This window comes from Lissotriton vulgaris, chromosome 2_1 (assembly GCF_964263255.1).
Source record: "Lissotriton vulgaris chromosome 2_1, aLisVul1.2, whole genome shotgun sequence".
In the NCBI taxonomy this organism is placed as follows: Eukaryota; Metazoa; Chordata; class Amphibia; order Caudata; family Salamandridae; genus Lissotriton; species Lissotriton vulgaris.
The window spans coordinates 336,293,816-336,308,024 of record NC_141687.1 but is presented as its reverse complement, the minus strand read 5'-3'; the positions used below and the strand labels follow the sequence as shown (position 1 = coordinate 336,308,024).

Sequence of the window (14,209 nt, the reverse complement as noted above, 5' to 3'; positions counted from 1 at the left end):
GTTACCAGGCGCTAGAGACAGCTGGCAAAAGGTGCGACATAAGCGCCCCAAGAAGATCAGCAAGCCCAACCCCGAAACAGTGGCGCAAGAGCAAGCTGACGCTATCAGAGAAGTGACAAAAGACACTGCTAGCACGTCGGGGGACCTGACTGGTTGAGCCGCTGATGTACACGGCCGGCGAGAGGGCCGGGGCGGGGAGCCGACAGGTTGCCGTTGCCATTGCTTCCCCATTGACGTTCTACTTTACCACAGATCCAGTTGGGCTAATGGCTGGAACTGGGACAATGTTCGTATACAGTGCACTCGAGGTTGGAGTGGGGGTGAAGGGGGCGGAGGGGGGGAAGGGGTTGCAGGAGTTTGGGGATGTTGGGGTGGTGGGGGAGGGAGGTATGGATCTCCTTGTCCACATTATTTTGTGTCTCACCCGGGATTACCTAGGCCATCGCGCGCATCTAGGGGAACAGCTTAGCTACGGGCCGGTGAGGGCCTGGTGCCGCACGTAGTGGCTTGCGATGACACACCACTTAACAATTCTCTCACTCAACGTGAGAGGGCTTAACAACCCTATTAAATGCAGGGCGGTCTTGTCTCTCCTGGAGCACTCAAAGGCGGACATCTGCCTCTTGCAGGAAACCCACCTGCTGCCCAAAGATCACCACAGGTTCAAATCCCGATCCTTTCCCTGGCAGTTCTTCTCGTCCGCTAACAAGAAGGTGGCCGGTGTGGCGATATTGGTGGCCAAGTCATTTGGGGTTAGGGTCCTGCAAAAGGAGCGGAGATCAGGGGTAGGTTGCTGGTACATCGTTTCCAAGTAGCAGGGCAGACACTATTGGTGGGCACTATCTATACACCCAACGAAAACCAAGAGAAATTCCTACACACTGCACTGGAGGCCGCCACTGCTAACACGCATCCACATATACTACTCAGGGGTGACCTGAATCTGGTGTTTCACAACACAGCGGACCGCTCCGGTCAACGGTCCGGCCAGGTGGGAGCTCTCTCAGAGGCGGGACACGCTCATATCACATACCTGGATCTCGTTGATCTGTGGAGACACGCACACCCGCCGGCAACAGCATACACTTATTACTCCGCTGCCCACAAAACATATGCCCGACTCGACCACTTTCTGTGTTCCTCCCAGCTGGCGCGTCAAGCAGGCGACGTGGAAATACTCCCAGCCTCATTGTCTGACCACTCACCAGTGGTGGCGTCCTTCCGGGTCTCGGCGGTGCCCGGCCCGCAGCGGCACTGGCGGTTGCGTGATAACTTTTTACAGCTCCCGACCACGCTGGAGCGGATTAAAACAGCGCTCGCTCAGTTCCTCTCCTATAATGCCAACGGAGATACCTCTAAAGCGACCCAATGGGCGGCCCTTAAGGCGGTTCTCCGCAGCAAATTCATTTCTATAGCCACCGCTAACAATAAGGAACGCGCGCAGAAAAGGGCGAACTCAGCGAGTGGCGGGATTGGAACAGATGCACCAACGCACGGGGGTTGCACGGGCGTGGTGGCAACTTTGCACGGAACGGAAGATGCTGGCAGCATTGGACCAGGGAGTAGCGGAATATGCCGCCATGCGTCTCCGGCACGCGTACTATACTGGGGGTGACCGCTGCGGGAAGCTGTTGGCGAGCAGGCTCCGGGAGCAGCGCCAGAGGCAGCAGATCCAGACCCTCCAGGCCAGCTCAGCCGACCCCATCACTGAAGACGCGGCCATCGCCGCGGCCTTCGGCGACTATTACGCTGACCTCTACACAGCAGACAGCCTTGACCTGCGGGATGGCCATAGCTACCTGTAAGGTGCAACTCTCCCGTCGCTCAATGAAGCACAGACGGCATTCCTCGACCGACCCATAGGCCTGGAGGAGGTCATCTCAGCGATCTCTCGCTTGAAACTGGGGAAATCCCCTGGCCCAGACGGTTACACAGCGGCCTTCTATAAGACCTTCTGCCCACAAGTGGCCCCGCTGCTGAAGGACCTTTTCAACACCTTCGACATGCCTGGCGCCATCCCGCTGGACCTACTGGAGGCAGCCATCTCGGTGATCCCCAAAGAGGGAAAGGACCCCACAAGGAGCGGCTCCTACCGACCGATTTGCCTACTGAACATCGACCTGAAGCTCTACACCGGCATCCTGGCCAGTCGACTTGCGCCCTATATGCAACAACTGGTGGAGCCGGATCAAGCGGGCTTCATTCCACAACGGCAGACAAGCGACAACAAGCGGGTCCTCCACCTCATCGAGGCCGGATCTCGGACGAGACCGGACTGCCTGCTCCTCACGATTGATGCGGAGAAGGACTTCGATAGGGTGCATTGGCCCTATCTAGAGTTAGTGCTGCAGCAGTTCGGAATCGGAGAAACCCTCCTCAACCGTATATTCAATTGTTATCGCCAACCTAACGCTGCAGTCCGGGTCAACGGTCACACGTACCCGAGGTTTGCGATTGGCAGGGGGACCAGGCAGGGGTGCCCACTCTCTCCCCTTCTTTTCGCGCTCTACATGGAGCTGTTGGCGTGCCGGGTAAGAGATCACAACCTCATTACAGGCATACCGTTTGGTGGAGACACACACACCATCAGTTTATATGCTGACGACATCTTACTTTCCCTGACCAACCCAATGCAATCCCTCCGGGCGCTTTTGATCGAGCTTCACACCTTCGCACAGGCTTCAGGCTTTAAGATTAATGAGGCAAAGTCGGAAGCCCTGAATCTGTCACTGTCACCGGAGGTGCTAGAGGATGCCAAGGCTGAATTTGACCTTCAGTGGTCGGAGTCAACTATCCCTTACCTGGGGGTCTTATTGGCCCCGACAGTGCAGGCCTCCGCGGACGCTAACTATGCCAAGCTCAGCTCCCGACTTCGGGATACCCTCAAACGGTGGAAACACCTGACCCTGTCCTGGCTTGGTCGGATTGCTGCCGTAAAGATGACCCTGCTGCCCCAGATTCTTTATATATTCCAGACCCTTCCTCTGCGCCCGCCAGCGGGATGGCTTCAGAAGACCCAAGCAGATTTAACAAGTTTTATCTGGAACGGCCGCCGTCCGCTGTTTAAGCACACAGTCAGCACACTCCCCCCTGACCATGGTGGCGTGGGCGTGCCCGACCTCACTCTCTACTTCCAGGCAACTCAGCTACGCACCCTGGTGGAGTGGCGCCAATTGGAATCCGCCAAGCACTGGCTCTTTCAAGACCAGGCGGTTGCTGGGCGTACACTCCAGGGCATCCCGTTTTTGCTGCGCTGCCATAGGCCTCCTAACCTCTACGCCTCACGGATCACCAGTACTGTTCTAGATGTCTGGGACAGAGTGGCAGTCAAGCGAGACCTCACCTCCTTTCCCTCCCCATGACGCCGATCTTCGATAACCCTGATTTCTCGCCTGCCCTTGACCCCCTGGCTTACGCGACATGGCGGAGGACGCTGTGTAGGGATGCCGGACACATGTTCGATCTGAAGGGCATTCTCCCATTCCAATAGGTGAAGGAAAACTATGGCATACCTGAAACGGATCGTCTGCCCTACCTACAGGTCCGTCACTGGGTTCTACACCCGTCGGTCCGGCCGGCGCGCAGCGACACCTTACCCCATACGAGAAATGGCTGTTGACACGTATATCCGACAAAAAGTTAATATCAGATCTGTACCAGCACTTACTCCTCACCAACATATACACATACAATGCAGGGAGGGCCAGGTGGGAGAGAGACCTGGGAGGGAGTCTATTACAGAGCTAGGCACCCTGCCCATTACACAGGCCTCACCGAAACTGACCAAAGTTGCCACCTACTGGTACCACACACCCGAACGGCTGCATCAATGGGATCCTCGGGTCAGTGACCGCTGCTGGAGGGGTGTGGGGGGCTGGGAACGCTGGAACACTTGCTTTGGAGCTGCGACCACCTTCAGCCATACTAGAACTTGATCTTGGATCTGGTGGACTCCCACCTGGATACCCAGCTGCCAAGGTTTCTGGCCTATGTCCTACTGGGCTTCCCTAACACTCTGATGTACCCCCTTAAATCCTGGAAAGGGAGACTTATTGCGATCGCGCTAGGGGCTGCTATGCAAAATGTGGTGGCACACTGGAGAATCGTCCAACCGCCACTGCAAATAGGCTGGCTACATAGGCTGTGGGCAATCCTGGGAATGGAGAAATTGCCACTGGGCGGGGGAGAGAGAGGAGTTTACAGCACTTTGGCGACCGTTCCTGTCCCTGCTGACAGGGGAGTTCAGGGAGCTGAGCTGTCCCCGCTATTTGCGACTGCTGCGCCTGGCGGACACTCTGCTCCTGGAGCCCAAGACGCAGCCACACAAGCGCAAGGCACCGAAGAGTCACGCACCCGATGGCACCCACTAGGGTAGTGATCCCCTATTGTATTAGTCTTTGCGCTGTGGACAAGGAGATGGGTGATTGTGGGAGGTGGGGGGGTTGGGGTTTGTTTTTTCCTTCTTATGTTATTCTTGCAGATTGGTACACTATTGTCAGTGTCGTTTGCATATGCATCTCAGCCTTTATGACGCGGCCGGCCCAGTTGGGTTGTAGACGGCTTGCTGTGTTAACACTTGCAGTAGGAGCACTTACTGGCCGTATTCATGCTATTGAACTGTACATGGCCGCCGCATACTCCGACAGATGCATTGGAGGTGTGAGATGCTATGTTTTTCAGTGCTGCACAATAAAAAGATTTAGTACTAAAGAGTTTGTGGAATGATATAGAGTACATACGTGTTATATGTATCTCAAATGGCATACCATTAATATTGCCTTCCTCCAAAAAACGTATTTGGTAGGAGAGGTCAAGGAAATGGTCTCAAAGAAATGGAGGGGGCGGCTATGTTCCTCCACATATTCATCATATGGCAGAAGAGCCTCGATCTGAATGGCTCCAAGGTTTCTGTTTCTGCATAGGCCATGGGTACAGATGTGGATGGCCGATATCTGGTGGTTTATGGATTACTAAACTGCACCGAAATATGTTTTGTTAGCGCATATGCCCCAACTGCTAATAAATATATTTTGAAAATATATTAGACTTGTGCACATCATAAATGGATACCCCAGTAGTGTGGTCTGAAGATTTTGAATGCGTAATTGAACGGACAAAGAATTGAGATCCAGCAAGGTTGCACACAAACCCTGCAATGGTAGAGGTACTTCAGTAGTTCATAAGTAAATTAGATTGTATAGATGTGTGAATCTAAATCTACTAGTGCAGGAGTATTCTTGTTACTATGCTACTCAGGCTCAAAATGGTAATAATCAGATAAAATCAAATCAGGAACATTTATTTAGCGCACACAACACCTAAAGGTCTCATGGTGCTGGCGGACGGCTCCTGAGTCGTCAGCATAAGAGGGACAGAGCTAATGGTCGAACAGCCATGTTTTCAGATTCTGGCGGAAATGGTTATGGTCAGAGGTGATACGTAGGTGTAAAGACAGTTTGTTCCACAGAGTGGGGGCAAGAAAGGAAAAAGCCCGACCCCTGTTTCTGACAGTACGTACTCTGAGCGGAGTGAGGAGGGATTTGTTACAGGATCTTAAGGGCCTGTTTAGCTGTTACCATCGGAGTTTTTTGATCCAGTAGCCTGGACCTCTACCATACATGGTTTTATGTGTTAGGCATAAGATCTTAAAACAGGTTTTCTTCTTTACTCGCAACCAGTGAAGATGTCTAAGACTGGGCTCCTAGGGGGATCCTGATGGAAGATTCAGCACCAGCATGGCTGCTGTATTTTGCAGGACCTGAAGTCTGGAATGGAGGTCTACATTTATTTTCGACCGCAGAGCTTTGCCGTAATCCATACGGCTGATAATCAGTCCCTGTACCAGTGGTCTACTGGCTTCTAGCGGGATCCACTTGAACACTTTGCGGAAATTGCACATAATGCCAAAACAGGAGCCAATTATGGGGTTGACCTGTTTTTTCGTTGATAATTGATTATCAATTTGAATTCCAAAATTCCTCACTGTCTTCTTTGGGGGTGGGCAAGGACCGAGATTTGGAGGCTACCAGTCATCAGACCAGTGCTTGTGAGCCTTACCAAAAAGTACTATCTCAGTCTTGCTTCCATTTAATTGTAGGCGGTTGATGTTCATCCATCTTTTTATGTGAGACATACAATTCTTAAAATGTGATTTTGTATCCATAGGGTCAGGACCAAGGGTGATCAGAATCTGAGTATCATCGGCATATGACACTACGTCAAAGCTGTTGATCTGATCACCGTGGCGAAGAGGGGTCATATAAAGATTAAATAGCGTAGGGCTCAATAATTGAGGCCTGTGGCACTCCCATCTTAACAGGCCTGCTACATGAAAGTAAATCGCCAATCTGTACTGCAGTGACTCTGTTAGATGGCTTTTAAGCCATTTCAGGGCCTTCCCCCTGACACCAATATCCCAGAGCCATTGTACAAGAATGCTATGTGATATGTGTCAAAAGCTGCTAATAGATCCAGCAGGATGAGAATAGATGACTGCCCTCTATTCAATGCTAGTCGGATGTTGTCAGTGAATTCTACCCACGTCGCTTCAGTACTATGGACGGCCCTGAAACCAGACAGTGAAGGATCGAGTGAACCATGACTCTCGAGATGGTCTATGAGCTGCCGGTTAACCAGTGACTCGAGTACCTTCCCGAAGTAAGGGAGCAGTGAGATTGGACGATAGTTGGTTAAAAGTTTTGGGTCTGCAGTAGGTTTTTTAGAATTGAACTGACTCCGGCTGCTTTCCATATCATTGGGACCACTGATATTGACAGTGACCTATTAAATAGGTTTGTGATACTGTCAAGAAGCACCGGAACAATTTTAGACAGAAAACGTGATGACACAGGATTGACTGGTGAGCCAGATTTAATTTTTTTCATGGCCTTGGTCACTTCCTCAGAGTTGTATTGGGAAAATTGCTCTAAGAGGGGGAAGAGGCCAGCGGAGGAGGTATGGTCATGTAACCAGGTCTGTTATAAAGCAGATATCTGGTGTTTCCATGTCCAGAAGGTTCCAAAGCTCTAGCGCATGCTTGGGGATTGAGCGGGCATTCCGATAATTCGCCTTCAGCGGTTTAGCAGTTATGGTTTTAGCTAAATTACATTTTAGTTTGGGTGTGCAGGTGGTACGACATCCTTTAAACAGTGGTTTTCATACATACAGGTATTAGCTATTTCCCTTAGGTCCACTGGTAGTTTAAGATAAGGTTTATTTAAGTTTTTGAGCTCTTTACTAGAGAGGGATTATCTAGCCATACTGAGTCACTCACCAATATGTAACATAGATGTGAAATCCGAAACAAAGATAAAAAGGTCCTGGCGACTGGCAGCCACCTGGTAGACTGGGACGCAATGAAAGTAGTTATGAGGGGAGAATTTCTGGAGAAATTGTATGGTGGGAGAGGAGCTTAGTAGTAGTTTTCACAGAGGCACAATTGGCAACTTTGCCGGAATGTCAGTTGCTAGACCCGACGGTGTGAGGAGAGTGCATGGAAACAAAACATAGGGTGAGAGAAATGTAGAACATCCTAGGTGGTCCTCAAAACACAGACACTGCACTAATAAGGAGATAAATCTGGCAGACTCCTTGGGTGCCTTCTGGAGAGGAAGTGGCCCCCTTGGGTTATGATACCTCGATCACCTAGACAGGGGCACGGCCTACACTCAAGTCTGCATAAATGACACTTTCAACAGTGCTTAAAGCAGGTTTTTTCAGCCCCCTTTGCACTGGCATAGAGACATATTAGAGTCAGATAACATACCCCGAGTCACAGCTGAACAACCAACAGACTTGAAAGCAGGTATTACACAGACAGAATTGACAGAAATTATCAAACAGTTTACTCCGAGGAAGTTTCCGGGCTCGGATGGTTGACTGGCAGAGTGTTATCATGCTAATATCAGGGTGGTCGATGAGAAGCTGCTGGAGTTGTATATCACATGCAAAGAGAGAAACTGGTTGGTTCCTAATCAGCATGCGGGAAGCTATTGTGGTGATGGTGCCTAAGCCAAGTAGGGATCTCAATCCCAGGCAGCAGCCTACAGACCATTATCCATGATAAATGTTGAGGTGAAAATATTTGCAAAAGTTCTGGAGAACAGATTGATTAATATTGTGACCAGTGAATTGTCTGCATGAGGCTAAGCACATTATTACATTTAAGACGCTTGAACTATGTCCTACATGAGGCAGCAGAGCCTGAGGTGCAAAAGGCGCTAGTTGCGCTTGATATAGAAAAAACGTTTGACATAATAAGTACATATTTGTCTCCTGAGATGAATGAGGATTAGCCCCATCTTCAAACAATTTATCTAGATATCATGTACCAATCTGGTGGCCAGAGTAAGGTCTGGTACCACTGTATCTGCTGAGTGGAGAGGATCGCCAGGCAGGACTGTCCTCTCTTGTGATTTGTTATTCACTTTGGTGATTTAACAACTGGCAATTAAGTTGTGGGAAGTACTGCACGATTGTGGCAACATGACTGGCGGGGTTTTGCATGCAATCTCACTATACACAGCTGATGCGTTGGTGTATATTAGTTAGCCAGACAGATACCTTCCTATATTGATGAGAGAATTATACAGGTTTACAGATCGGGCTGATGGTCAATAAATTAAAAGATGCAGAGCACTGGATGAGGTTCGCTGGCTAGGACTGTGATGTGACAAAATCAGATACTTGAGCATATAGGTGGCACATAGTCCCTCCAACCCCCATAAAATATGATTACAATATGGGTAGAGTGTTGCAGGAACTTTGGGACTCTGTGCTTTTCTGGAACACCCTCCTACCCTCAATTGTGGGCAGACTAGCGGTAACAAAATCTTCATGCTTCCCAATTGCCTATATTCTCTGCAAAATACATTAACTCCCTCTCTCTGTATTTAAAAAAAATATACAGTCTTCTACAATCCTTGCTTTGGGCGGGGGAAGAAAAGCAGGGTACAGCTAGATATGCTCAAAAGATCAGCAAGAACAAGGCCTGAGGCTACCGGACCTAGTCCTCAAACATCACATATACTCCCCTTTAACTGAAAAGCAAAACTAATCCTACAGCCTCCATGGAAAAAGTCCACCTGACAAATCGGCATGTATCAAAAGCCTCCAACTCCTCCAGAGAAACATTCCTAGTGGTCAAGGAGCTTTTGAGGGTCCTGCCACCACCTGCCTCCACGGATAACCTGGAAGAAAAATGCAATGATCTGGCTGAGTACTTCCACACTAAAATTGAAAAAATGTTGACTACCCTGCCCCAAATTAACATAGGAGTTGAGCCCTTCGAGAACGGGGGAAGACCCCTGAGGACCCTTGATTCTCTTGGACCAATCTCTGAGGACAAAGTTCTTAAGGTCCTGGCGTCCGTTAAGAGTGGCTCTCCCCGTGACGTAGTTCCCATGAGGATTCTCAAACTGGTCGCCCGTTCCATTGTAGAACCTATCACTGAGGTAATCAATGCCTCATTGGGTGCCGGTGTGGTGCCACCCAATTAGAAGGGTGCAATAGTAAAAGCCCTCCTAAAAAAACCTAGCCTTGACCCCCTTGACATGGCGAACTATAGGCCCATCTCGTATCTTCCGGGACTCAGTAAAATCACGGAAAAATTGGTTAACTCCCAGCTATCCAATTTCCTTGAGTCCAACGGTGTACTGAGAAGTTCTCAAACGGGCTTTCGCCTGGGTCAAGGCACTGACACCGCCCTGCTGGCAGTCGCTGAAGAGGCACATTGCATTCTGGACTCAGGAGGATCAGTGGCAGTGATCCTCTTGGACCTTAGTGCAGCGTTTGACACTGTTAACCATCGAGTGTTACTCCAACGGCTCAGATGCTGGAGTGCGGGGGATGGCGCTGAAATGGCTTAGGTCATTTCTCAGCGACCGGACCTTTCAGGTCTGGAAAGGGGGCGCACGATCGGCATCCACCCACCTCCACTGTGGAGTACCTCAGGGCTCCTCTTTGAGCCCCACATTATGTGTACATGGCCCCCTTGGAGGATGTGGTGGTTCCATTTAACATCAAAATCGTGAGCTATGCCGATGATACCCAGCTGGTGTTTGCCCTCTCCCAGGCCACGGAAAATCCCCAGGTGCTACATTCCTGCCTATCCAAAGTCCATACCTGCACTAAAGCTGAACGGTTCAAAGACCGAGATAATGCTGATTGGGATGAAAAGTCCCTCACTCCCCCGGTCTGCCTGGCCTAGCTGTCTGGGATCCCCTCCCAAACCCAAGGCTGAGATCAAGAGCCTTGGTATTTGGTTGGAGCAAGATCTTTCCTTCAGGACACAGGCTACCAAACTGGCTGGTGTCTGTTTCGGCCTTCTCCGATCGGTGCGCAAAGTGCTGCCTCTGCTTCCATTTCTATCTCGGAAGCTCCTGATCCAGGGCCTGATTATATCAAGATTAGATTTCAGTAATGCAATCTATCTGGGTGCCCCTGAGATCCCTCTGAACAAATTACAGCAAGTTCAGAATGCGGCGGCACGAATGCTTTATAACATCCCTATGTCACGATCGGCCAAACCCGCATTGAGGGCTCTACATTGGCTGCCAGTGCGAGAAAGGGTGAAATTTAAATCTCTCTGCCTTGCACATAAAATCTTGCAAGGTACAGGCCCTCCCACCTTACAAAAGCTGGTGACCCCTTATAAGGCAAGTAGAACACTACGCTCAGACCAACAACACCTTCTTAAGATCCCTAGGGTCAAAAAGGCCCGTTCAGGAGGGAAGAGATTCTCCGTAAAGGTTGCAACCCTCTGGAACTCACTCCCTCTAGGGCTGCGCTCTGAGCCATGCCTTTTGCGTTTTCGGAAACAACTGAAAACTTTTCTCTTTTGTTAAACCGCTGTGCCTCTCACTCACTTAAATTTTTACTCTGTTTGGTTAAGAGCTGGGATGCTCTAGGGTAACCACGCGCTATACAAGACTGTTTTAATAATAATAATAATAATAATAATATCATCAGCCGGACTTGTGAGCAGCTGCAATATAGAGCTCTTACTTTTGCTCTCGAAAGTTGCAGTCACTGCATGCATTACTCCTAGCTATAGAACATTACTCCTAGCTATAGAAACAAGCTGGTAGAAACAAAAAATACAAATACTTCTGAGATCAACGTCCCTGCTTGTACCCAGAAAAGTAGCACTTACAGAATTTGTTAGCATTCAGCTATTGCATTCATTATATTATTTTCTTTAAAGACAAATTACTACTCTGCATCCTGTTTGTGCTCACAACTGATAAATGTAAGGTGTAATCTAAGCATAAGACAATTTTCAGTACTCTGTCATCATGCTCTTCCTCTTAGGAGTTGCTTCCATCTTCTAGAAAGGACTGAAGTAAACCATTCGAACTGAAAACATTTTAGATTAATTTTGACGCCTCTTGCTAACTTGTTTCTTTCACTCCCTAGCTAATCGATCAGACGAGAATTGTGATTGTACCATCAGTGAACCCAGATGGAAGAGAGCGTGCACAGGAGAAAGACTGTACATCAAAGATTGGGCAAACCAATGCTCACGGAAAGGACCTGGACACAGATTTTACAAGTAAGAATTAAGCCCAGTTGGACAGTGCTTAATAACCCCTATGTGTGGTGGAGTGCTAAAGAGAGTATTATCATATAAAACAATGCTAGGATTAACAGTTTTGTTTTCTGATAGAGATGTCTAGCTGCAGATTCGTCACCTTTTGACTATTTCCCAGGCATCAGACTGGATCTGGAATCTTTTGAGCAGTACTGCGCACGGGTAGGTAGTACTGTGTGGCTCCACCCGGATGCCGGATGCCATTTCACCCCGGAAAAGACTTTTGGAGCCTATATCAGCACCACTCTTGTGCAATGACATCAGTTCCTTTCTTTCCGAAACACCAGAAACTCAGCCAGAGCTTTGTCTTGTGTTTTTTTCTTCTTTTTGTGACCTTATCTAAAATAAAATTATCTTTTTCAGTGTGCCAGGGAGATGTCGCCTCACAAAACAAAAGTAAGGACTGTCGCAAACAAAGGTCTGTGACAGACCATCACCAGGTTTACGTGTGGTGCCTGGGGTCGAGCCACAATTCTAAGCTTTGTAGTGACTGTTCGTCATTGAACCCAAAAGCCATACAAGACCATAAGGCTAAACTCTACATCTCCATGCAACAAGACTGGTCCCCAGCTTGTTCCCATTTGAGATCCAGAAATTGCATGTGTCATTTCAGTTGTCTGTCTTCCTCAAAGTCCTCCGGTAAGATGAAGAAAAATACAAGAAATCTAAGCTGACTTTTGAGTCTTCCCACCTTTCCCATTCCCCAAAGTAGGCAAAAGTGTGACACCATAGTTCTCGATCTTGCTCCCAAAGTCGTTTGACTTAGGAGCTGATCCTGCAGCTTGTTCCAAAAACAACCCAAGTTTCCGTGGCATTCCACCACTCCTAAACAGATTGAAGACTTCTGGGAGACCATGCTCCATCTCTTTAGATCCTTGTCAACTCCCTCTGGTACACCTGTGGGCCCAAGAGAGCCTAGAGGTTCTTCACCCTGATTACACTCGGCCCAGGTTGGAATACCCCTCCACCCCCAGCGGGCCAGTCTCCAAACTCAACTAAGCATCTCTGTCCATGCAGGTTCCAGGCACTTCAGTGCCGATGCTCAGTCCATTGGTGCTGGATAATGAGGCGCCAATTGCCTTTTTCAATGCAGAGTCAGTGCCCGTCCGAGGCCCCACTTCCTCCACTTGGTCTGTCTCAACAGTTACCAAAGCACACCTTGTATTGATTTTTCGGCATGGATTCAAACAGTGACTATAATGCATGTCACTAGATTGGCCAGCCATTTTATGAGGGGAATTGGTATATGACGACCTGCAGCAGGCTAGTGGCTCTGATAATTTCCCTGAGACAGGGCTTCTCTCACTCCAGGGCCAGGCTAATGAGGAAAGTCAGTCATGCACCATGGTTATGCGTAGAGTGGCTGAAGTCTTTCACTTTCAGCCTCCACCAAGGAGGTAAGACCAATGTGTCTACGGAAGTCCTTCAGCTTTAGAAAACGTCCAACGAGTCCTACTTAACCTTTGAGGCCTTCACTGATGCTTTATTAGGGTTATGAGAACCTTGCTCAGGCCTACCGGACAACCGCCAGATAGCACAGCGCCACCATCCGGCCGTAGGCAATCCAGCATTCTTCTCAGGATCTCTTCTGTGAAAGCTTGGTGGTGCAAGGATTAGCCAGCAAAACTAACCCAAACACATTCCCGGGTAATCCCCCTAGTAGGAAGCCTGAACAGGTGGAGACCATCTGCAAATTGGTCTTCTCCTCCACCCGCCTGGCACTTCGATCTGTAAATGCCATCTGCTTGCTGGGGCGCTATTCCCACTTCTTTGGGGCACTATTTCCACGTCATTGGGATTGGGTGTTTCAAGTCCTCCCAAGTGTCCCTGATGATTTCAGACCTGTCCTTACCCAGGCTATACAGGAATGTCATCACGCGACCAAGTTCACAATTCATTTGACATGGACTGTATATATTTAATTGTGCAAGTCATTGGCACCAATGGTGCCATTCTCGGCAACTCTTGGCTGTGGTCAACCCTTTATTGTTTCAATATTCAGTCATACCTCATGGGCATGCCGTTTAATGGCACTCGCCTGTATAGGTACAAGGCAGACGCCACTATTGAGCAATTGAAGAGAAGGGCCACTGCACCGTCCTTGGGATTATCTGCCCCACCTCACCAGACCCATCATCCCTCCCGCACTTTTTGCGGCTTCTGCAGAGGTACTCCATTCTCCCATCCAATCTACCCTCAACAAGGCTCCAGCAGTTTTCACTGTCGTGGCTGTTGTGCCTACCACCCCTGCTATTAAGTTCACCAGACTGCCCAGGCTACTACCCCCTCCACTAATCCATTCAGTGTGCTCTTAGTGGCGCACAGCCACCCAGTGGGACATTTCTTGCTGTGTGGGTGGGCAATAACATCAGACCGGTAGGTCCTGCAGATTGTCCAGAGGATATGCCCTACCTTTCATTCTCTCGACCCGATGCACCTTCCACCTTCCACCAACCACCCCTCCCCCTTTACTCCCCTCCCCTCCAGCGACTGACAGGACCATCTCATGCCATTTTTTAGCAGAAAGTGCAAGCCTGTTTGGCCAAAGGGGCTATTGAGAGGGTGCCAGTGCAGTGTAGGATGCGTTAGGTATTCCCCCCACCTAAATGTCTGGTGCCC

General features: G+C 49.3%; 1 protein-coding gene across 1 annotated transcript in view; it reads left to right on the top strand.

Moving 5' to 3' along the window:
• CPD (carboxypeptidase D) overlaps positions 1-14,209 on the top strand; it is an 839,931-nt gene that overhangs the window by 690,727 nt on the left and 134,995 nt on the right. Inside the window, exon 14 of the mRNA XM_086955076.1 lies at positions 11,416-11,551. Within this exon, the coding sequence (XP_086811202.1) occupies positions 11,416-11,551 (136 nt within the window). The remainder of the gene's footprint in view (positions 1-11,415; positions 11,552-14,209) is intronic.